This window comes from Lygodium microphyllum, chromosome 14 (genome assembly GCF_053477565.2).
Source record: "Lygodium microphyllum isolate KBCC chromosome 14, Lygodium_microphyllum_v1.1.10, whole genome shotgun sequence".
Classification (NCBI taxonomy): Eukaryota; Viridiplantae; Streptophyta; class Polypodiopsida; order Schizaeales; family Lygodiaceae; genus Lygodium; species Lygodium microphyllum.
In genome coordinates this window covers 86,592,439-86,618,218 of record NC_141148.1, presented here as the reverse complement: position 1 = coordinate 86,618,218, position 25,780 = coordinate 86,592,439, and the positions used below count along the sequence as shown (strand labels likewise).

Genomic DNA, 25,780 nt, shown 5'->3' with positions numbered 1-25,780 from the left:
GAAAATTATCAATAGCTTGTACAGGGGCCTTGTAATCAATGCATAATTTAACACAAACCATCGATAGTACCCAATATGGCCTAGGAAGCACTAAACTCCCTTGTAATCTATTGGGGGTGGAAGATCGATAATGACCCTAAATTTTAAAAACTCCATGGCGATGCCATTCTTGGACACCACATGCCCTTGGATGCATCCTTGCTTCACCCAAAACTAGCACTTTAAGGGGTTCAACAAGAGGTGATATAATATGCACTACTCAAAGACTTCTCAGAGTTTGTCCAAGTGTTCCTTCTAGTTGGAATGAACACACAAATCATCAACGAAGACCTTTAACTCCCTTCTAAGCATGTCCTTAAATATTGCACACATGAGCCTTTGAAAAGTAGCAAGTGCGTTGGTCACATGTCTACACTTAGCATATTTATGGTCATCATGATAATATATTATCCAACAACCTATAATTTATTGCATTTTTTGCTTCTAACATTGTGTTCAATGGAGAGTTTCCATGGTGGATTTCTAGAATTCTTTTTGGAAATTCCTTGTTGAGGATACAAACCCCTATTTTTGGATATCAATGTTCTACTATTGTCATGTAATTGTGAATCATTGGAATGTGCAACCTCCATATATGTAAATCTATATTATCACATGTATTCAAGGCTGAATTTAGAAGCCTTATCTATAAATTGATGATGAATACATTAAACCCTTTTTTTTTCAACCTATAAATATTCCTATTAAATTATACACATATGTATAAGGGTCTGAAAAAGGGATCTTAAAAATCCCTTCTATTAAGTCCATGTGATGATAATCTTGAATTCCATACTAGAAGTCAAGCACACCAATAATGTTGGATTCCATCAAGTTTGGTTGGTGGTGTAGTTGCCAATGCATCATTCCAAGACACAAAAGGACTATCAAGAGTTTATCTTTAGTCTAAGGATCGATTTGTAACTTGCCTTGTTGTTCTTGAGACTGAGATACACACATTGATAATGCTTGGAATCTATAATTACAATGACTCAACATGAAGAACCCTTCTCATATAATCTCACAACAATGGAATGACATGTACACATTGGCCTTCATTGATACAACAAGATCCACATTTTCTTGTGATGATATCTATCTTGTGCTACTTACAAGCAAGAAAAAGGATAGTGCTCAAGAAAGCCATCAAAATTTCCATTTGTTCCATAGACCCAACATTATTTTGTGAGTCTAATATCACAATCCTCCTATGCCACAAGTACGTCATATTATTAGTGTGGTAATGATGCTCACATATTTTGTTGCCCAAGATTATTTCATATACATCAAATGAGCTTTCTTTCTTCTCCTAGAATATCTTATGAGGCTTCATGATTGATGAGCTCATGTATAAAGCTCATTGTTATAGTGTACTATGTTAACATAAGAAAGCGTGTCTTTATTCATCATGTGAACATGTTCCTATGATAAAATATGGTTTTAAAATATTATCTCAGTATTCACAAGCACTTGGTTAAATATTTTGGTTGAGTTTGATGTATAGTATCTTCCCAATATAAAAACAAATAAGCCAATAGTAGGATTACATAGTCACACATACTTGAACTTGCACACTTGATTAGGCTAGCTATGATGGTCACAATTGTGTGTGTGTGTGTGTGTGTGTGTGTGTGTGTGTGTGTGTGTGTGTGTGTGTGTGTGTGTGTGTGTGTGTGTGTGTGTGTGTGTGTGTGTGTGTGTGTGTGTGTGTGTGTGTGTGTGTGTGTGTGTGTGTGTGTGTGTGTGTGTGTGTGTGTGTGTGTGTGTGTGTGTGTGTGTGTGTGTGTGTGTGTGTGTGTGTGTGTGTGTGTGTGTGTGTGTGTGTGTGTGTGTGTGTGTGTGTGTGTGTGTGTGTGTGTGTGTGTGTGTGTGTGAGGATCATGAAACATGAATATCCACAATAAAAACCTAGAAGGTATGCATACAACAAGAGAATATTCTCTTGTATGAGAAGATAACTTGCAATACCAAGCATCACCCCTACCTTGATGTACTCATCCTAAGATTTGATATAGTGAAGTTTGTACAAACGTGATATGGTGTGACAAGTGGAGGTTTGCTTATGCTTGAGATTATTGAGGTACAATCAATCCTGAGTATTGCAAGTTTCTTGTGTGCATGTATCAAGGTATCAATACGACTGGCATTGAGCCTAAGGCAGAGAGGAAGAGGGAGTAGTAGAGAGATAGAGGTAAGAGGAAGTGCCCTAAAAATATTGATGACTTTATTCTTATAGGTTGAGGAGCGAGCTAACAATATGAGCTAGGGTCATTAGATGACAAATGATAAGATACTCTCATTCTTAGATAGCATTTCCATTGACAATAGAGAGTGGATCATCAAGGTCATGTAGTAGTCATTGTCATGCTCATCATTGTGAGTAGAGTCACAGTGCTTGATTCATATCAGTCTCAGAGCCAAGGTGCTCAACATCGCTCCTTGGGTTGTGGCCGCCATAGTGGTTGGAACCCTTGTGGTGGCAATGACACTATCTCATTGGAGAGGTAGCAACACTCAACTAAGTGGAGTGCCCTTTCTCCATTGTTATAAGGAGGATGACTAGGCCCTTCTACATCAATCCTTTAGTCCATCTATTGGGCCATGAAAGGCCTTTTTGTAATACTCATTAGGGGGCTTGTTGTGTCAATGTATAGAAATAGTATTGTAGCTACATGGATAGAGCAAGAACCCTAGAAAGGAAATCAAGTCATAAGGACTCTCCATGTTGAGTTTTCATAGCTATCTGCAACATATAGATTTTTAGATGATTACATGTAGACACACATCTTAAAACACCTCTCCACCTTTGCTTAGAGGCATAAGATAACTATACTTATGGCCTATCTCATCCTAGTTGACTTAATAAAGAAACAAATTAAGAAAAATCCAAACATGGAAGTTACAAAAGGAGGTGGCACCTATGCAAGTTGAGTTTCGCTCAATGTTGCACCTTAGGAGTGGTAGTTATCCCACCTTTCTAAGTATATTTTTATTTTTTTTTCTAAAAAACCAAAAATATAAGTAAAAACTTCTCATAATAATAGTAAACTTCATTATCAAGAAATCGACTAATTGACTAATTAAAGCCATCATTCATTGACTAATTTTGTTGCATTTGTAGTAGTGTGTGATTCAATAGTACACACGAGCACATCGTTAGCTGGTGAGCATGTTAGTGTCACAATTGACATCATAAATCTCCTACACTGTTACTTATTATGAGTGGTTGTATAATGATTAGTAACTTAAATAATTCCAATCATACTTGGCACATTGGCTAACTAAACTAACTAAAATGATTGGATATTAAACTATACTTAGTAAAACCAACTATAAACTAAACTACACTAATTGAAGCTAACTATGTGAAACTACTTACTTGAACTACACTAATTAGAACTAACTAACATCACCTTATTGGCCAATTAATAGTGGTCTAAGGTGGCCAACTACATACTCTATGGCTATGATGACCAGTCACATACTCTACTTTGGCTGACTATGTTATCTATAGCTACATCAATTATATAATGGAGAAAAATCAAATTAAACTCATGGTAAACACATATTGGTTATTGAATCAGAGCATACCTTGATACAACGATTATCCAATCTAAAAAATTGTACTATTATCCTCCATCTTTGATAGTTTATATACATGCATCATCTCCTTGATTTCTTGGCACCCTACAAAACCAAAATGCAAAAAAAAAAAGAAGCTTGTCCTACAATTTTTACGTTGACCCCAAACAACATAAAACAAAGCTAGAAATGAACATTTGTGCTACTAAATAGTGAATCATGATATGAGAAGAAGTAAATTTGCATAAGATTGATTAGAAATGTAAAAATGCATTCAAAGTAAACATGCAACAAACTTGACTTCTTTTTGCAATCAGCTTGTACTTATTATTAAAGTCTTCGACAAAATAACCCTTTGCATTGAATCTTTGCAACCCTTCTCTCCTATCTTACCAACAAACACTACATTCTTTGTGATGGACAACATATGTAACACATTTGACAAACACTTTTTTTGGCCACCATGCAAGGACAAAGGAACTTTTCCAATGTGTGAAATCAGATGGTACGAACCGTAACCTATCTCTTCATAACCTAGACTTTGTAAATTTAACATCTCTTCAAACCATTCAACTTCACTGCTCATATGATTAGATGTACTTGAATCAACATAGCATACACCATCACTTACCTTCTTTCCTATAGTAGCATTCATCATATGATACATGACAAATAAATACTCATTTTTGTCATCACTCTATCCTGAAGATGTTGCACAGTTTCCTTGCTATAATTTACAACTACGAATATCATCCTTCTTATCATAACAATGGGCTACATTACGACCACTATTCTTTCACAGTAATGGAAAATATTATCAAAATTACTAGACTCTCTATTCTACCATCCATCTCTTCTTCTATAGATTCCCTTGCCTTTAGATTTATCACGGCCTCCCAAAAACTGCATGTCACCAAACTATTGATTTAACTTGTTTCGCTTGTTACCACAAACAAGTCCCATACCACAGCCTCTTAAAGAGGACCTGCTATGTCACCTTCCTAAACTTGAGTAGAATGCTTGGACCTATTCACTACTTCTACCTATGATTCACCTTGCATGTTAATTTCTTCAATAATCATGAGAGAGACAAACTCATCAAAATCTGAAAACAACTTGCATACATACACAAAAGTTACAGAAGGTTTCTAGCCCTTCTCATTATTAAGGCCACCCAAACTAGATAAAACCAAGTCATCATCATTTGGGATTGTATCAATGGCTACCAAGGAATCTACAATGCTTCTTACCTTTGAAACATACTCACTTACAAATATCTTCTCTTTCTTCAAGGTATCAATGGCTACCAAGGAATCTACAATGCTTCTTACCTTTGAAACATACTCTTTTACAAATATCTTCTCTTTCTTCAAGGTATTCGGCTCTCACTTGAGCACTACACAGGTCGATATGCGGAGTGCTTACTCTTGCTTGAGCTAGATATCTCTTATCTTCGTATTTATTGAAAATATATTTTCAAAGGTAGTCCAAAGTTGCATTTGCATTTCTAATACACCCCAATATAGTGTTATCAATATCTATGGACAACCAATACATCACTTTTTTGTCTTTTACATTCAAGTCTTTTCACGCCTTTAATTTTTCTATAATTATTGGAGGATCACTTAGCTCTAGTTCCTTTTCTTCACTTAAAACAAACTTGTAAAGGCCTTTTGCAATGAGGAAGTTCATCACATAGAATTTCCACGATAGTACTTCTTCTTGCTACCTTCTCAATAATAGGATTTCCATTGTTCTCAACTATTATGACAAAATTGAGTACCAAATAGCAAGCAAGTCGTTTGCAACTTTTCAAAAGATGTGCATAACAACAAACTAGGAAATATTTTTCGTTGATTGGTCAAGAATACATACAATCTTCAATGCGCTTGTAGATAAACCTTGTGTTTGCTTCCGAACAAACATCTTAGAACTTACAAATTTGAAGTCTATAACATTTGTACATGAGAATGACCAATATAGCCAAAATTGCAATATATCTTAAAATTGTTATCCACAACCTTGTGGAGCTAAAATGGAGCTTGAATCGATATCATATAGCCAAAAACATACAATCTATAGAATACATACTATTCTTCTTGCATAGTAAATCTCACAACAATATGAGATTTTTGCTCTGCTTTGCTTTTGGTGCCTCTACAAGCACTATCTAAGGGAAAGGATGAGAGAATAGAAGCTTCTTACATGTTGCTTGCTTGGTTGAATCCTTGCTCCTCTCCTTTACTTCAATCTCCAAAACTATCCTCTATTAATGGTGTAACTCTAATATAATGTCACAAATCATGTGATGGGGGGTCTTGCTTGAACTTTTGCACCTAACACGCATGAAAAGGCTCACTTAAGTACATAACAAGAGAGATGGAGACCAAAGCATTTTCTTACTGGCTTTTCTTTCTTCTTTTTTACATGATACAATAAACACATAGTATAGATAAGATACAATATAAAGAAAAGTAGTCTGCCAAGTCAAATAATGCATGATAAACTATACGAATTGATTGGCGCTATAACTATGCCAACAATAGGTAGGTGCAACTAACCAAATATAATAAATGATGAGTTAGTAACTCTATGAAAATCATAATGACCACTAAGGTGCTAAGTATAGATATGTGGACCCATATAACTAAGCGGTCCATTACCAATGTCCACATATCTTATCAATGTCTAGATGTCTTGAGCTTATCATCTTAATAATTACTTAATATAGGGAATTGGTGTTGTAATTAATTTATGTAATAATAGAATCTATAGTTAATTAGTCTCATCAATTCGATATACAATAGTAATAATTGCAATTAAAAGTCTAAGTTATATTTGAGCTCAACATATTAGTTTCTCATGATTATAGACTTAATTATAGTAATGATAACTAGGATCTTCAAAAGTATGATCTTTGCTAATGTTAGAATCTTCTTACCAAATTATATTTCTTACTATAAATTATGTTTTTGATACTGAACAATAAAGAAAACTAAAGAAAAGTAAAGAAAATTTAAGAGTGTATAGGGGAATAGCAATTTCCCTTGTAATTATAAAACAACAAAGATACTCGTGCCAACTCTTTGATATGCTGAGTACTGTATAGCATATTCATGTGCTTTTTGTATTATTGCTATGCTTATGAAGTTATAAGCTAATTAGTAAAATGTCAAAGCCATTGCATCTCAGACTTTAAACCTAGCAACTTTTTGGCTTTTGGGTTTATATTTTGGAAGGTTTCATCAATACAATGTCTTAAGTTCCTTCTATTAGAATAGCTGAATTTGTTGCCTTTAATTTGATTGTACGTGCTCTTTAAACTACTCATACTTTTTTAAAAATGAGTTTTATGTAGAACTATTATTTCAATGTATTGAAAATTAAATAAGTCTCTACCAAAACATTCATAAACTAGATTGACAAATGCAACTAGGTTTATGTAGTGGCAATTTGCATAAAAAACACATGGAATTGTTTATGGGATGGGGTTCTATACCCCCTCCTCGATCAAGGGCTATTTATTAATTAAACACAATCGAAAGTTATGCAAGCGAATAGATCCCATTTTTACAAGGTTATTTCACCATCTACTTTGATGCTCTTGGTAAGTTTATTTGAAAAATACTCACAAGTTTTTGAAGCTAATCAGATTTGATTAGAAACGTGTTGTATTGCTTGAGCTTGTATAAATGAAGAGTACCCTACAAAACTAAAATAAACAAAGTTGCGTGGTCAAAGTTTGAGATGTTGTGGCTTTCACATTTCATTAAATTTTTTGGTTAAGAATTAACACGTCTCTTTATTATTTCATAATTATAGGGAAAAGTTCCATTCCCTCATTTTTCATGAAGATATGTATTTTTCTTTACTTTTTTGAACTTTCATTTACTATTTATAATGACAGCAAGAAAAAAAGATAGATTCTAAACTTGTGAAAAATTGTAAGTATGAAGATTATAGTTGCCTTTGCTAAAGTGAGCCCTGCAATGATGGGACAAAATCAAATGAGTAAACCACATTCAATCTGAGTAAAATCATTATTAATTTCTTCTTCAAACATAACGATCATCAATAGTGAGCATTGCAATGATGGAAGAGAATTGAATGAATAAACAACATTAAATGTAAGTAATTATTAATTTTACCTTCAAAAATAGCAATCAATAATGAATTATGAAATGGCAAATAATTGAGTAATTAATTAGCTACATATCTATCTCTCTTATCACACACACTCACACACTCACACACATTTACAACCCCAACTACCCTTAGCCTACATCACCCCCACCCCCAAACCTTCACTAATTTAAAAGAGAGAAGCGGCCCAATATGTCTCGAAAAGTAAGGCGATTCTCTATTGAAGGTGGTCATTGATGAGTTGATGCCAGCCTAGACTGACAAAGACCACATCATCCATATCAGAGAACAAAATACACCTAGGGCTATCTCTTTTGCCCTATCTACTCTACCAGCAATGTCTTTTGTCTCTTGCCTATGGCTATGTTGTTTTTAAAATTGATCCTTAAGAAAAGTGAATGTGACTTTAAGTTTACCAATTCATAGAGAGTAAAACCCAAAATTTGTGACTAAGACTAAATCAAGGTTAGGGACTTACTCTATATACAAATAACTTACTTTTGGTTAGAATAGTTCATAATTTCTTTAACAAAATAGACTAACTTGCGGGCATTACATTCATAACTTGCTTGGTAGCATCTACTACTCTCTCATTTCGTGCAACTTGCAGGCGATACTTCTACAACATACATGGTAGCATCTATCACTCTTTCATTTGTACTCTACAATGGCATGTTTGATCTTTTCTAGCTTCTTGCTCTGCTTCCACAGGTTCTCCATGAGCTTGAACTCGCTTTTCCTTATGTAGATTGCCTCTCAACTTTTCTCCTCCTGCCTCATAAACCTTCTTAGCTCATCAAGGTTGAAGCCTTGACTCATCAAGGCTGTATTGATCATTTTGCAAGTATGCCTTAGCCTCACACACACACACACACACTCTCTCTCTCTCTCTCTCTCTCTCTCTCTCTCTCTCTCTCTCTCTCTCTCTCTCTCTCTCTCTCTCTCTCTCTCTCTCTCTCTCTCTCTCTCTCTCTCTCTCTCTCTCTCTCTCTCTCTCTCTCTCTCTCAACCACATGAGAGAAAACCTCATCAAAGTCAACACCATGCTCCTGCTTAAAACCCTTTGCTACTAATCTGGCCTTGTATGCCAGCCTAGGGTGTCCAGGGGTACTTTTCAACTTGTACACCCAAAGCAAAGCCCTCTTGCCACTAGGCAAGGAAACCAAATCGCACGTACAATTCTTATGCAACGAGTCAATATCAGACTGCATAGCCCTCTCCTAGGAGTCACTATCACCCCTGCACATGGCCTCATCATAGGTGAGAAGCTCTCTTGCATTTGTAACCAATACATAATTTTTGGATGACTCATAGTAGTCAAGAGGCTATCTATCTCTAGTAGAACACCTCAATGCAGGTTGTGTTGCCTATCCAACATCCTGTCTAACATCCTGGCCATGAGGATTGGTTGCTAGTATAGGCTGTCTAGCTGGCTGTGTGAAAGCAGGGAGCTCCTCCTGAAGGATAACCTTGCGTATCTCAACAACTTTCTTAGGCTACATATGCATTTTGTCCTCATGGAACACAACATTATGGTTGCGGATTACTTTCTGTGCCTGCGGATCCCAAAGACAATTTCACACTTTTAGGATCCAACTTATTGTGTTTGTTCTTTGGCACATGGAAGAAGGCCTCATATCTAAAGACATGCAAATGAGTATATGAGGAAGGATTTCCTGTCCATACCTCCTCTACAATTTGAAAGTTAATACCACTGTAAGGTGACCTGTCAATGAGATGCATGGTAGTAGAGACTGCCTCAGCCCAACAGTATTGTGGTAAGCCTTCTTGGCTGAGCATACTGCGGACCCTCTCCTGGATAGTCCTATTCATATGCTCAGCCATACCCTTCTAGGAAGGGGTATAAGGGGTGGTTAATTGATGCTTAATGCCTTGCTTATCACGAAACTTCTCAAAGGCACGTGAGACGTAATCACCCCTGTTATCAGTTCGTAGGCATTTCAGCCTATGCCTAGACCAATTCTCAGAGAGAGCAAGCTAACGCTGAAAGACGGTCAAGACATCAGATTTCTACTTTATGGGATAAGCCCAAACCTTATGTGAATAATCATCATTAAATGCAATAAAGTACTTCGCACCCCCTAATGATTGACAGGGCATGGGTCCACATACATCTAAATGCACAAGAGCCAAAGGCTCACCCATGCGTGGAATACCATACTTTTTATGCAAACTCTTAGTCTATCTGCCATATAAACAATGATCACATGACTCAAAATGCAAGTAGTTAGAAGGTGGAAGATACTGCAAAGCACTAAGTGTTTTCATTCCCTTAATCGATATATGCCCAAGACGACCATGCCAGAGAGATACATGTGGGATAGACCCCATTGATAAAACATTTTCTATAGTACCAAATACAACCAAGGGGTAGATGTTGCCAGACTTGGCACCTCTTGCAAGAACAAGCCTGCCACGAGCTATCTTCCATGTAGAATCACCAAAGCTTATATGATAACTTGAATCATCAAGTTTCCCAGCAAACATAAGGCTTTTACTTAATGCGGGTAGATGGCGTACATTATGCAGAATAAAAGTGCTACCAGAGGGAAACTCTAGAGTGATATCACCAATGCCAACAATAGCAAGAGACCGATTATCACCTAAGTGCATAGTACTAGATACATTGTGATAGGTATGAAATCATTCACGATAGGGGTCACATGAAAAGACACACCCAAATCCAAGAGCCAACATTGTGCATGCATAGATTGAGCCTCAGTTAACTGAGAGGCATCACATGAATAGGCTGCTAAGATGTAGTCACCATTGGACTTCTCAAGCTGCATGACAGTTATCTCCTCAATCTGGACTTTGTAGGTATAATGCTGCGATCATTGGATTTCTCTTGTACTTTTTATTTCCCATTTTCTTTGCACTTGTTATCATGCATCTTATGGCATTGCAACCGTATGTGTCCTGCTTTCCCACAATAATGGCATGTAAGATCAGACTTACGTCCATGGGACTTGCTGTGTCCACGTGACTTATACCGAGACTTCTGAGAGTCCTTTCCATAAGGATCATTATCTTTCTTGCCACTTCTGCCACCTCTAATAGATAAAGCACGTGAATTGCGGGAAGCATCATTGTTTTTCCATTAATTTCCTTAATAAAAAGAACACTCTCTACATCTTTCAATTTTAGCCCATCAAGTTTGTTGATACAGATTGCAATGTGAAATACATCCCAAGACTCAGGTAAAGTGCCAAGTAGAAACAAAGGATGCAGATTATCCTAAAACTTATATCCTGTTGAAGAAGATTCTTCATGATAGAATGAAACTGGCTAAAGTGACTAAGCAATGGGGTCCCCTTCTTCATGTGGAGATTCATCAACTATTTAAGCCAATACATATGTGAAGCTTTTGCTTTGTATAAAGTTTCTGAATATTTTCCCATAGATTCCATGCACTCTGATCTTCATTTTCAACAACATTATTGTGGACCTCTTCAGAGAGTAATGAAATGATAATGGACTTCGATAGTGCATCTAAATCAGCCCAATCATCATCATTTATATTCTCGGGTTTAATATATTTGTTTCTTAGTGGCTTAATCTACAGATTTTGCATCAAAACCTGCCATATTTGAGACTTCCAGTAGCCATAGTTGGTGACATCCAACTTGGAAATGTTAAACAAAGCCGTATCTTTGAGATGACTAGCCACAATGAGTCAAGCAGAGACAGACTATGCCAAAACAAGCTAAAAATAAGAGAAACTACTAATATGACAAGCTGTCCACCAAATAGTACCAAAAGTATATTAAAATGACATGATTAAGCTCAGTAAATACATCATAGTCCACATAAAATAGCTTGCTATAATAAATCACAGCAGTGAGAAAAAGAGAGCAAACAATGAGCTAACAGTGATCCAAAGTGAAGTATGATTGCCAAGTCAGATCCTACATGAAGTGAGCATGTAACAAACACTATAGCAGCTAAGAACCATGAGCCAAACACCCAAATACTTGACAAAGATTAGTGTATGCTCAAAGAGAAGATAGATCAAATCAGCCCAAAAGCATCCAATGCAAACAAGTATCTATTAAGAGCATAGACATGTAAGAGATCCCAATATGATCTTCTCAAGAAGCTCAACCACATAAACCACAAGCTCTACAATATCCAGAGATAGCATGAAGCTCCCATTGGCAGAAAGATCGAAGCCAATCGAGCAACCAAGCTCAAAGATAGCATGTGAATGCATAAGGCATCATGGAGCCAAGACCGTATATCAACGGAGCATCTAGAACAAGGGATCAATCAAGCAACACCTATAACATCGAGTACATCATGCAATAATCAATGTCAAATCTCAGACAACCCAAATAAGTATCCAAGAGCTTCAAAGTATGCAAATGAATGCCCAACCGAAGCTCCAAGTGGCAATCAAACATAGACAATGTAAGGAGCATGGATTTCTGACATATGCTTCAAAGCATGTACAGAAGGGTCAAGTATAGACCATAGGCATAATGACTATTACAAAGCATGCCACTATAGACCAATGTCAATCAAATGCCAACCAAGACAAAGCTTAATCAAAGCTCAAAAGGCATTCCAAAGCAATACAAGACATGTATATACATTAGTGTAGTCATATGAGTCACTTGAGAAGCACCCGTGACCAATCTATTTTTTGTGATGTCTCGAACTTTAATCTAAGACTCCATTAATGCTTCTAGGTACAATATCCTCCTTTCTTGTAAAAACATTGGTCACGCATATGTTTCTTCTCATGTCTATACATGTTATACCTGAAAATCCATAAATTTTCTATAGAAAAATAGATAAGATATACTTGAAAAATAACTAAAAATAGATCAAAGACTCAACTCTAATACCAATTGTAAAGAAGTGAGCTAAAAGAGAGAGAAATAAGAGAGTAATGACTGAGAGAGAGAGAGGATGAGTACAAAGGAGAGAGAATTATAAGAAAGAGATGAGAGAAGCCACAGAAGTTGTAAGAGAGAAGATGTAAGATGAAGAGACTTATATTAATTGATGATGAAAAATAAGTCCCTTACACACTAACTAATATAGCTAATATTTCCTAATATTAATGTTTCTTATACTATTTCCAATCTCTTACACCAAATCTTTGTAATAATATCTTAACAGAGTTTATTTTATACAAAGTAATACCTCGATCATACCACTTAAATTTAGTGTCTAAATAATGATGCAATATGCCTAAATCTAACGTGTCAAAAGCTGAATTCAACTCAGCCTTAAATTCAACAATGTGTCTCGTTAGGATCAATGAGTAGCATATCATTAACATAAACCACAATGATAAAAGACATATCACCTTCATGCCTAACATATAACATGCTCTTAGTGAGACTACTCTAAAAACCATGTGTAGTGAAGTATATATTATCTTCTCATACTAAGCCCAAGGTGCTTGATTCACACCATACAAATCCTTTATCAATCTGTACACTTTTTTTCTTATCCCTTCTGCATAAACAATGAGACTAAAAAACATACACTTCCTCATGTAAATCACCATTCAAAATGCACTTTTTATGGTTAAGTGATATACGTTCCAACCATTATGAGCTACTAATGTGAAAATGTTACAAATAGTTGTCATATTGCAACAAGAGCAAATGTCTCCTCAAAACCAATGTCATTCTAGTAAGCATAACCCTTTAACACAATTCTAGCTTTGTCATGATCAACAATACTATCTAGCTTGCACTTTGACTTATGCTCACTTGATACAAATGAACTTCTTGTTGAAAAACAAATCATATGAGAACCAAGTATCATTTTTATAACAGCATCGTACTCGAATTGTCTAATAGCCATCCAGTTTTCTAAATTATGTATCTCTTTAAAAGTCACTAGCTCATCTTCATCACACAAACTCGAAACAACCAATACATACCAATCTAATGTATAAGAGGCATTATAAGAGCATGCATAAATACAACCACTTAATGAAAAATCCAATTTACTATCTCGTAATGTTTGCACGAGCTGTTTTGACACAGTCCTAGATTGCTCAGTCTCTACTCTCTCATCATGAAGTGCATCATTCATGTCTGTATCAAAAATAGGTTGATCTGTGTTATCATGAGAAACTTACATAGGTTGCAAAAATACCTCATTTGACATTGATATGACTGTACGTCACTGAGAAAACAAGCAACAAAGTGTCACAAATCTCCTATGAGTATAACATTTGTCTTTTTTATCCATGGAAGTAAAGATTAAATAACATCTTCTACAAAGACATCACATCTAACCAACATACACTTACTTTTTAGATGATATAACATATAACTTTTGCTTTCATTACTACATCCAGTCTAAATACATTATACAACCTTATTATTCTACTTCTTACATTGTTACACTAGAACCAAAGTATAAGCCAAGTAACAAAAAGCATGCAAGTGAGCCATACATGGTTTTCTATCACACAAAGCCACATAGAGAGTGATAGATTAGAAAGCCTAGTGGGATACATGTTAAGTATATAGGTTGTATGACATAAACCAACTTCAAAATAGAAACATGTGGCAGTGCTTGAACCTTAATCACAATCGTATAATCTCCATGAGTTGTCTTTTTTTCCTCTTAACTACACTATTTTACTATAGTGTATATTACATTGTATATTAGTTTTTTATATCCAAGCTCAACCAAATATGCATTAAATTCCTTAATATATACCCCCTTCTCCTATCACAATAGGGAGTGTCTACTTTACATCTTGACAAGTTTTCAATAATGCCAATAAACTACTTGAAGAACAAAAACACTTCAAACTTGGCTTTTAAACCATATACCCATGTGCATGCCTAGAATAGTCATCTATGAAAGTCATTAAGTGTGTATAGTTGTTAAAAGATATTTCTATTGGACCACAAGCATCATTGTGTATAAGCTACAACTTGTAAAAAACTCTCACTAAATCATCTTTTGAAAATAAAGCATGCTATATTTTACCAAATGTATAACCTTCACAAATATGTTTTTCAAGTTTCTCAACAGTAGACAATGAAGATTTTACATCAGTTATTCCTCATATAAGAACAAGGCAACATTTATTCCTCATATAAGAACAAGGCAGCATTGTTGCCACCATCTCGCTTTAGAGTTTTGAATTCACACCACTTCGTCACATAGTCTATACAAACAAAAATATATATGTTCTTCTTCCTTCTGGTTGGGGGATTAATGGGACCAACAAAGTTGATAATCCACTTCTCGAATAGCTTTAGGGAAAGGATGGGTTAGAGTGGCATAATGTTGGTTTTTCTTGGGAGATCCACCTATAATAAATCATCTATATAATATGTGTTCAAAGGATATTAATAAATAACATTTTTTTATGTCATGCTATAAGGCCTCAAAATGACTCCTTTTACTTTACTAAACTGACGATTTTTTTTTCAAATTATAATTTAAAAATCACTTTTGTAAATATAATCCTATAAATTTTACTAAATATAATATCTTTTCTTTTGAACTCACATGATATCTTACATGTTCTATAAAGTGGATCCACCAAGTGCTTTTGGTAGACTTTCCAATCTACTAACAAGCATCAAAGCATTTGTAGTAGTCATAGGCATCCTTGTGGAGGGTCAAACAAGAGATCTTCACGTCTCCAAATCAGATGGCTCAATTCAGAGATATGGTGAACCAAGAGTTGTCTCAGATACCATCAAGCCGTTCTATTAGATCTACTTCAGTACGCCCTGATGCTTTAGTTTCCAATAGACGAGGTCAATACTACACACTTGGGCCAATGGTTCTGGGGGATACTGCGAACACATGGATGCAATGAGCCCACAGTCGGCTCGGGATACAAGTACTACTCCTCACTCTCGTGGCGGTTCGAAAGAGCGTGGCTCAAGTGGTTGTTGTGGAGGTACCGACACAGTGTCTTCGTCTCGTCGTTTTACTAGAGTTGCATCACCTATGGAATTTATCACACCTGTGGAGACGTCTACTCCAATCATTCCAAACTAGTAAAATTTAGATGACCAAAATACCCATGCCAAAGTTTTGCATCCGGAAGTTTCTGTGAATTGCAATACCACATGCCATGTCTTCTATACATTTCCCATAGCTATTGATACGCTTCATAGAACTATTTGAGTCTTTTGTCCTACTGAAAACTCTGGAGTTTCCTATGTAATTTAATTTAATTAATAGAAAGTTTTGGAGTTGTACAAGAGCCAAACGAATTTAGCTAGTAATATGAGATTAACTATTTAGCCTAATTCTGAGGAAGCTTGATGGACCTCCTTTAAGAGCCATTCCATATGTAAGTGAAATTTACTTGCATAGGTTCACAAAAGTCATCAAAAGCAATGTGGAAATGGCTAACAAAGGCTTCGACATGGAGCCATCATCATTCAAGTGGGGTCCACAGAAAACTCTGCCTAGCAGGAGGGTGCCTTGTCATAGAAGTAACACTATTGTGCCACTTGTTCCATCTTGCATCTGCATGTAAAATTGATTCATGTGTTTGCTCATGAGTCTAAACCACCGCTCTAGGACAACCTTCTGAATTTGTTAAACAGCATATCAACCTTAGAACTTGACCTTTCATATCAATGTTACAAACCCATTATCAGCCTATCAGGCTAGCTTGAATTGTTAGACAAGGCCTGTTAGATAAAGAAACCATAATACTTGTTCAAGTAGAGCTGTAGCACCCAGTTCCCTCACAGCAGTATAGTCATAATTTCAAAAATCACTCCAGCACACTAAATGAGCACTCACAAGACTACAGGCCCTACTTTCCTGTGTAAACTTAAAATTGCCAAAACAAGTTAGACTATACATCTGCATTTGAGGAATATCATTTGTAGAGTGAGCCAAGTTCTCATGAAAGAACTTCAAAAAACCGAAACTGCTGCCAAGCATTCAGATAATCCACCTAGAGGTAAAGCTGTGAAGAAAAGGGTAAGTGGCTGTAATTTTTCCTGTATACTTTACAACATCAGGATAACATGTTCAAAAGGCCTATAATTTGATTTGTGCATGTAAATCTGAGCTAGTGAAAACTTGAGAAACTAGACACTGTCGATCTGACTGTGGTCAGAAAGAGGATATATCAAAAGATTGGACATACCTCATTCACTGGTAGATCAGCACAAATTGTTCTGTGCTAACACCACCACTTTGAACTAAAAATATACTCATGCAACTACACATTTCGGGCTGCTGTTGCTTATGATTTTGTGTATATAAATGCCACCCTGTAACTGGTTTAATACCTTATAATTTGTTAAACCCACCCATGGTCACGGGCAACACGGTCAAATGCTTCTCGAGCTTCAAGCTCACTGTATTCCCTACGAGAAGACCACGCTGCCTTGTCAAGCCTTCCCCCACCTTCAATCATAGCATTGACAATTTGCACAATCACATTTTCAAAGGAACAAGCAGGGCTCCAACCACTCCTTGTGAGTAGCTCCATACATATACTGCCTCCAACCGTAACATGTCCAGTATGAAAAGCAAACCTTGGAGAAATGACACGTATAAAAGGAGGTGCAAATGGGTATGTCATTGGGAAGATACATTCCAGCTTGACTGCTACTTCCGCCAAATTCCAATGTTTAGCACACTCAATAAGGTCTTTGTGCAATGGCCACTGCTTGAAAAGATCTTTACTAAGGCTCACGTGCCAACGAGAAACATCGTCACTAGGCAAATCGACTTCAACACCAGCCAAGATAGGAAAATCATATTCTCGGACTGGGCTCTTCTTGAAGGCCTTTATTTGGTTAGTAAAGTTTTTTAACTCCCTTGAGACAGCCTGTATGCTACTGGATGTCGCATTACAATCTTGGGAATGATCAGCTTTCCCCTCATGTTTTTGAGCATAAGATTCAGGGTGGACAGCAACTTCCTCTTTCATTTGCTTTTCGTCACTTATAACCAAGAAATTCTGCCAACGTGCTTCCCTTCTTGCACGCCGTTGCCGCTCTTGACTGCTAGTGTAAGATGATTTCACAGCTTGCAAGTGCTCTTTCAGGTCAAGAGTGCCAGACAACATAGCCCCTTTAATCTCAAGATTACCACAATCTACAGACCCTTGAAAAACAAAAATGTACCGAACTGCCACATCCTTTTCATATTCAGGTGGAACAACTATAATGTTATGTAGCAGATGGCAGGGATTATTGACAGGTGGCCTTATTGATCCATTGATTATCTCACAAATTGACAACACACAAAAGCCCTCTTTTAAAAGTCCATGGCCCCATCCCGGCCCCTTGCATGCAGAATAAACTGAAGAAGTACCTGCCATAGTTGCAAAATAGATTCCGGTACCAAGTGATGCACCAGCACTCATATAAGCCGTATTGCTCAAGGACCTTAAGCCATTCCTGCGATCAAAAAGCTTACACAATCATCTCTTTGTCAAAAAGACTAACAACTTTGTTATTTGTCATTTACCATGCAACCTATCCGAATGCAATGTACAATAGCTCAGATATTGAAACAAGCATCCCTGAATTGTCCTTTACTCTGAAGTCCTGTGGATATGGTCACATGCAATAAAGAATACCTTAATATTGAAAACCAGTTATCTGCACTGCTTCCATGGAAAGCAAAAAATGAACCCCCCTGTTCAATCTTGCGCTGCTCAAAATGCGCCTCCCTTTCAGGATTGTCATGTAAAACAGCAAACTGATAGCATGCATCGCCAATCACTAGTTTCTCCTCACCCTTTAGAAGATGCAAGGTCGACCTGCTTGTGGATAGTATGAACCTCAAGACATTGTACGGAAGCCATGCACTGCTCTCACACACTGTTCTTCCCTCCGGCTCTTCAGGTCTTTTGCCCCCTAAAGTCTGCTCTCTTTTCTTGGGCCAGCACCTTGAAAGTATTCCCTTAAAGGCCCCCTCATTGTGACATTGTTTCATCACATCTACAGGAGGGTATGAAAGTAAAATTTCATTAAGAAGACCAAGTTTCTTGTTCCATGCATTACTGGCTGAATTCAATCTCAGTGGCTGCCAAGACGAGCGTGCTGCAGTCTGTACGCTACTAATATTATAGTCTGCTCGCTCAACTTTACTGAACCAACCACAGCGGCCCCGAATCTCTTCTTTCTCCAATAAAAAAGGAGGAAAAGGCTCAAAAACATTCCTGCTACTGCATGAGGCAACAAGGGCAAGGGATAATTCAAAATCAATGAGTTCTGGGCAGGTCTGGACTTCGTGCAGTAGAGGCATCCCCATTCCAAGTTCCTCAAACCTAAAAAGACTGAATTCACAAGAACAAAAAGGTTATCATCAAAGATGTGATATTATTGGCTACTAAAGAGACATTTTCCCTTACACTAAGTATCGTTAAGAGCTCAAACTATACTACACATGATATAAATGATATACCAGTATTTCTGGTTTCCAGTATAGAATTTACCAGCTACTCACCAGAATTCCCTATCACATGTTCTTAGTCGATATACAGAGTATGGAAGCGGGTTCCAACATACAACACACCAATCAGGAAGGGCTCTCAACTGTGAGCACAAGAAACAGAAGCAGCCTATAAAAGGATTATCCATTTTTGAAAATTGCTGGAGCTTAATCAGTAAATCAGAACCCTCCAGTTTCTTTCCTTGGGGTGGAGTTCCATGTGCTAAATAATCAAAATAAGATTGTACGAGCTCGGGTAAGAGCACCTTCATGCCATAATAGTGGGCTTGATCACCCATTCTAAGTTTTTGAGTTTCTCCTTCTAGATCAAACTCTTGAAATGAACATGATTCAAGTTTTAAAGGAACCTTGTATTCTACTTTTGACCAGAGTTCCTTACAAAACTGCATAGACACCTTAACAGGTGTATCTAGTGGGAACCCTAGAGCACTAGCAATGCTATCATGTCGCATAATGCCCCCCATCTGAATCAGTAAGTCAATAGTCAGCATCTCAGGACTTGATCTGAATGTGCCCCATCTTAGGACAGATTCACTATCAAATACACCCACATCCAGGTGCCTCTGATCTGCACTCAATTTTGCAACTTCACATATCTGTTTTGCCTCTTCACCAAATTTATAAAGAAAGCCTCTGGACCGATGCTGAATAGCTGCTCCAATGCTATTGTCGATTGCTTCATCCCCTCCCATGTCATGGACAAGAGAATCATCACTTGAATCAAAGATGTCAGCTTCTTCTTCACTCTCACCACCTGACTGATCATTTTCCATGAATCTTCCTTCTCCCTCTCTGGCAACAATTTGTCTGTCTGACTTGAGCTGATACTTTTGCAAGGCTGTCAGTAAATGATTCAAAGCTTCATTTAATGCATCTGCTGTCAACTCTAGCCGCTCTAACTTCTCGTTCAATCTCATTAGCACAGGCTGAAAGGTCGTATCCAACTTGTCCCCAATGCTGGTAACAAGAAAAACCTCACCAATAAAGGCACTTGCAACACAAAACCCAGTTGTTACATTGAAAGATGATGGAATCACCATCTCTAGCAACTTTTCATCAGCTTTCAAGATAATGGAGGAAGGAGACAAGTCAACAAGAGTTAACCGCATTCCTGGCAACTCATCTTGATGCCCAAGAATCCATGCACTGACTCTTTCTTTGATGCAACTTACATCAGATTCTCGCATGATTAAGCCACCAGGTATGACCTAAATTTCCACCTTTGGAGGGATCAGCAAAGTACAATATCCTCAGCTCACACTGACAATGCAGGAGGCAATTGCCAAGCTCTCAAACTTTGCCAGATGAGACCCAAGAAAACAGTGAACTAATCGCAGCCAACAAGCATTAAAGTAAGCTTTATTATGCCCAAATAATGATAGATGCACCCCTGTTACTGATGCTGATGTTAGAAGAAGTCTTTGAAACGTTCATGGCCTGTTTCGTCTGTGTCAATAGCAAGATTCATTATGCTGGTGTATTGGCAGACTTGCCCCTGTCACTGATGCTACTGCTGCAGGAAGGAAGGCTAAAAATCTTTAAAGATTCCTTGCTGTTCCGGTCATATCAGAGGATTCTCACTTAGAAAGACACAGCAGCAGGGGCAATCTGCCTCAAGGAGAAGACGCGCATCAAATTCAAAAATCGTTGTCATGTGATTGAAACTAACAAGAACAGGGTGTGTGTGTGTGTGTGTGTGTGTGTGCGCATCAAAATCGGACAATCCTTTCCAATGCCATTGAAACTAAAAAGGATATACACATCAAAATTTGACAATGCTTTCTCCTGCAATTGAAACTAACGAGAAGAAGACGGCATGCCATTAACACTAACAAGAAGAATTGTGTGTGTGTGTGTGTGTGTGTGTGTGTGTGTGTGTGTGCGCGCGCGCATGTCTGCGAGTGAGACAGAATTCCTGCTGTTACTGATGATCGTACTAGATTTCTGTGATGCAGAGACCTTAATTCACGAAGCCAGCGCAGGAGTTCACTGGAGAGGACTTAGTTACCTGCGACTGATAGATAGATATATGTGGGCTTTAGGCATTTGTGGGCTGTCGGCCTGGAACAGGGGAGCCACATCAAAGCGCGCAACGAATTCTGGCACTGCCTTGACTGTGGAATTTCGAGGCAACCTGCCTAAAAGGAGTGAAGCAGCTTGCAGGCAGACTTTCTTGACTCCTTGAGGCCGTGCACAACAAGGCTACAAAAATTATTGCTTTAATTACACACACGTGCACACACACACGCAAAAGACCTTTTGTGATGTCTTTTAGCAGAAATTTTATTACACAAGTCAATAGCCAACGAGTATCAATCTCTAGATTTTTACGTACACATTGTTGGGGGTAAAGGCGTTTTTGTTTCGCTGTCCGTGTATTACTACACTGATAATATCCGTGTTTGCATATTGCAGACGGCAAATGCCTATCACTGTCACTTCATTTTTTATTTTTTTAATGATATTTAAATAAAAGGAATGCTAGTCACACATTGTGACTGTTGGAGTTTCCACATTTTCTCTCTCTCTCTCTCTTTCTCTCTCTCTCTCTCTCTCTCTCTCTCTTGCTCCCGCTTATGCATCCACTTCAGGGTTCACCTCCCTTCAACTGGTATCAAAGCCTTCTTCTTCGTGAGCTCGAGCTTGGTCTAGCACACTCTCAACTTCCATTCGAATACCTATAGCATTCATCTCTTTGTTGGTAGCCATAGCCACTTCATTCGAGCTTCCTATCGGTTGTATTCTTCTTGGGCACTCTAGACTTCTCAAGTAAGTTGGAGTAGCCCGCATAGCCCTCACCTTGCTGATGTAGTATCACGTTGTGTAGAAAAGGCCCTCTTTTTAGCAGCAACTCACATTTTTCATCTCCTACACATATCTTCTTTATTGGGCAACTATACAAGCACTTAAACATTTGGTTTTGATGATTGACATTGATCCTTCCACTCTTGCCATTCCATTTGAGTGCTAAGCTTCAATTTTGGATTGCTATAACAATCCAAAAAGTGTCATAAAATAAGGCAGCACTTATCTTTGATGTCTACACTTATTGCCATTGGTTGGATGATGCTCGATTATGCCCGGTTGATGCTTATATATTTGGGGATGCTACGTCATTGCTTGGAGTTGATTTTGGACAAATTTAACCACTTCATTTACTCTATTTTGGCTTAAGTTTGTTGGCTAGAAATATAGGGCAGCACTCTATTTGATACTTCTATAGTCAGCTTTGTTGGCTAAACCTCTTTTAACAGGGATTTTATATGCCTATTACTTCTAGCTATGATTTGAGTATTCTGTATGCACTCCTGATGTGTACCATTAATGCTACTACATTGGTATATTATATGCCTATGATTTGAGATGGCTTTGAGCTTCATTTGAGGACTGATTTACTTAGTTTTGACAATGAATTTATTTCAAGCTATTTTGGAGGTATTTTTTATGAAAAAAAGTTCGTAGGTGTTAGCTAGGGTTAGAAGTTCAATTACTTTTGGGAAGTGGACTTTCTCTATTTTTTCCCTTCAAGCTTTTGTGGAGCTTTCATGGTGGATAGCAAAGAATCCTTCTTCTTGCTCAAAGATCACTCTTTCTCTCCATCAAACCCTAGGGAAATTACTCCTTGCATGAAGCTTGATCCATGAACTATACTTAAGCTAGGAAAGAGATGTCATTTTAGCATATTTTTTGGTGCATTTTGCATTGATGATGACAGCAAGCCATTTCTCCATCTTCAGTAGGGTTTGATCATTGTAATGTTTACTAATGGTAATGTTTATTATCTCTAGAGAGCCTTGAAGCTTTTTCTTTATTGTTTGATCATACTTTTTCATCTCCACAAACCCTAGCTATGGGAAAAAATAGGGCAATAGCTTCTATGGTGAAAAATTTATGAAAAATTTATAAGATTATGAAAGGATAATTCATCTTATTGCTTCTGAGGTAGGCTTACTAGCCATCAACTTCTATTTGTATCAAGATTGAACCATTTTTCCTCTTCATTAGCTTTCTTCTTCCTCAAATGGTCATGGATAACAATGGTAATTAATTCTTCATCAACAAGGCTTCAAGATAGAGGAATGTTACTTCTTTGAGGTTAATAATCATATCTATAGTAAGGACACATGTAGGTTTTGTTAGCCTGTCTATGTTAGTTATATCAGTTTGTCATCTCCTAGTTGTGAGCTTGTGAAAAAGCTTGACAGAGACATAGGAGCTCTGGTATTCTAGGTGCATTTTTAAATTTATTGGCTTCCTATGTGTATTCCTAGGCTAGTTTCTACTTTCTATAGTCTACCTCAACTTTCAGACATTATCATTCTCATCTGGGTTTTTTTTCGAGGTCTCACCTATTTTTTGGTGTTTTTTCTTCAATGAAAGTATTAAATCCTAATCGGTCAACCTTTTTGGCATCCATTGGTGTAAGTCGGCCAAATTTGGAGACACATACACTCTTCAATCTTTAGTATTCCCTTTGCAAGTGCACACTTTGACACTTAGACTCTTTGTACTTGGTGCTAGTATTGTGATCAGCTTGATCGGGTGCCCTCACTAATGCTTTGGTTGCGTGGAGGGAGACTGATTAGTCCATTATCATTGTACTACCATTATTTTTTAGTCAATGCAGTATTCTTCCTTCTTTTCATCTTTTGCTTCCTCTCTCTCTCTCTCTCTCTCTCTCTCTCTCTCTCTCTCTCTCTCTCTCTCTCTCTCTCTCTCTCTCTCTCTCTCTCTCTCTCTCTCTCTCTCTCTCTCTACTTCTCTCTATATTCGTGTTTCTCTTCCATTGCACATCCTCACATGGTATCATTGCCTAAGTGAGGACACAATCTGGAGATTTATTATAGAAAAGTAAGATTTCATTGCAAAAAAGAGTAGCCTAAATCTTCAAAATGTAGATTTTTAGCTTGCATTTATTGCGTTTACAACCTATACAAGTGGTCCAAAGCCCGGTTGATCCTTCTAGAGACCAAGCGACATCATCCAAGACTAGGCAACCTTGTCTATTCATCAAGCAGCTCTAGCTTTTTGTGTTTTTTAGCAAACACAAATTTTTGTTTTGACGACGACAGCTTCCCGGTGCATGTGACCCCTTCTATTGGTGGAAGGCAACAAACTTCCTCTGATAAAGGTAGCATTTTGGGGTATTGCAGGATCAAATATGTCTTACCAGTTTACGAGATTTGATGAGTTAGAGGAGGAGCTTCTTTTTAAACACTCTTCTTGGTAGAGACATGATTATCGCAATTATAGTCGGCAAGAGGAGTCCCCAATTTGCACTCATCCCCCTTCTATTCATCTATCACAGAAGGCTCCGTTTGAAGTGAAGATGCCATCCTTAATACCCTCGGTGTAGGTGCACGTCTTATCTTCATTACCCAAAGAAGACACTCAATGGTTCAAACTATTCATTATGGTCACATAAGGTGAAGTGCATACTTGACACCTTTGATCTTTGGGCTCTTGTTTTAGATTCCATTCCCTGTCTTAAGGAGGATCAAATAGATGTGACTTCTATGGACCAAGCAGCCTTATGGGATTAGCTCAACTCTCGAGCCGATCCTTTCTCTTTATGATTTTGTAGGATTCTATCTTTGTGCATGTTTGCAGGTTGAAGATCAGGACAGAAGTATGGAAGAAACTTATGTCTTTATATCAGCACAAGATATTTGCCCACAAGATTTCCCTTGAGAAGAAGTTGCAAGATATGATGTATTTGTCCATGTGGACAAGAAGAAGAGGAAGACAAAGCTTGACTCAAAAGTCTAGGAAGCTCATAGCATAAAGCTAGGCTTGTAGCCAAGGATTTTGCTCAAAGGGTAGGTTTGGACTATTTTGAGACTTTTGCACCTACAACTTAGATATCTACTATTCAACTTATTTCAGCTCTTGTAGCCCACTAGTGCTAGCCTAATTATTAGATGGGCGTTAAGTCTACCTTCTTGAATTGTGTCCTTGAGGAGGAGATTTATATTCATAGCCTCTAGATTTTCTTGCATAGGGGAAGGAGCTCCATGTCTGCACATTGTGGAAGACTCTCTATGGCTTGAAGGATGCTCCTCATGCTTAGTACAAGAGGATTAATTAATTATTTCTACAAAGTGGCTTCCATCGATTAGATCATGACCTCAACCTATACTTCAAGGTTGAGGGTGAGAGGTGTTTTTTGCTCATCTTGCATGTGGATGATCTTATCATTACATGGAGCTCTACTCAAGAGGTTGATTGTACTTGGGAGATTTCACAACAGGAGTTTGACATGATGGATCTTGGGATCCTACATTTCTTTCTTGGCTTGGAGATCTATCAAACATCATCAAGCATCTTTATTTCGTAATAATGTACATTTTTGAGCTTCTCTTGGAGTTTGGTATGGCCAATTATTAGCCTATTTCTTGCCACATGGACCCAGAGTCCAAGCTTTTGGTAGCCAGAGCTCCCCTTACAAATGCCACCTATTATAGGGTTCTTGTTGGCTCTCTCATCTGGCTTATTCACACTCGATTGGATGTTTCTTTTGTTGTGGCATTGTTGTCTTATTTCATGAAGAATCCCACTCAGG

The 25,780-nt window shown here is 37.5% G+C and overlaps 1 protein-coding gene across 2 annotated transcripts; it reads right to left on the bottom strand.

The window, feature by feature from the left end:
* Positions 1-15,539: 15,539 nt before the first annotated feature.
* LOC148025807 (uncharacterized) lies at positions 15,540-21,386 on the bottom strand. 2 transcript variants are annotated; one of them, XM_087693048.1, is made up of 5 exons: positions 21,227-21,386; positions 19,213-20,826; positions 18,341-19,042; positions 18,073-18,158; positions 15,540-16,260 (listed from the first exon to the last, which is right to left on the bottom strand). In XM_087693048.1, exons 2-5 carry the CDS (start codon positions 20,403-20,405, stop codon positions 16,169-16,171), a joined length of 2,073 nt encoding a protein of 690 aa, XP_087549174.1. In that variant the 5' UTR covers positions 20,406-20,826; positions 21,227-21,386; the 3' UTR covers positions 15,540-16,168. The 2 variants fall into 2 exon arrangements, with proteins under 2 accessions (XP_087549174.1, XP_087549172.1); XM_087693046.1 differs by lacking the exon at positions 15,540-16,260 and having other exon boundaries at positions 16,274-18,158; positions 21,227-21,385.
* Positions 21,387-25,780: the final 4,394 nt, after the last annotated feature.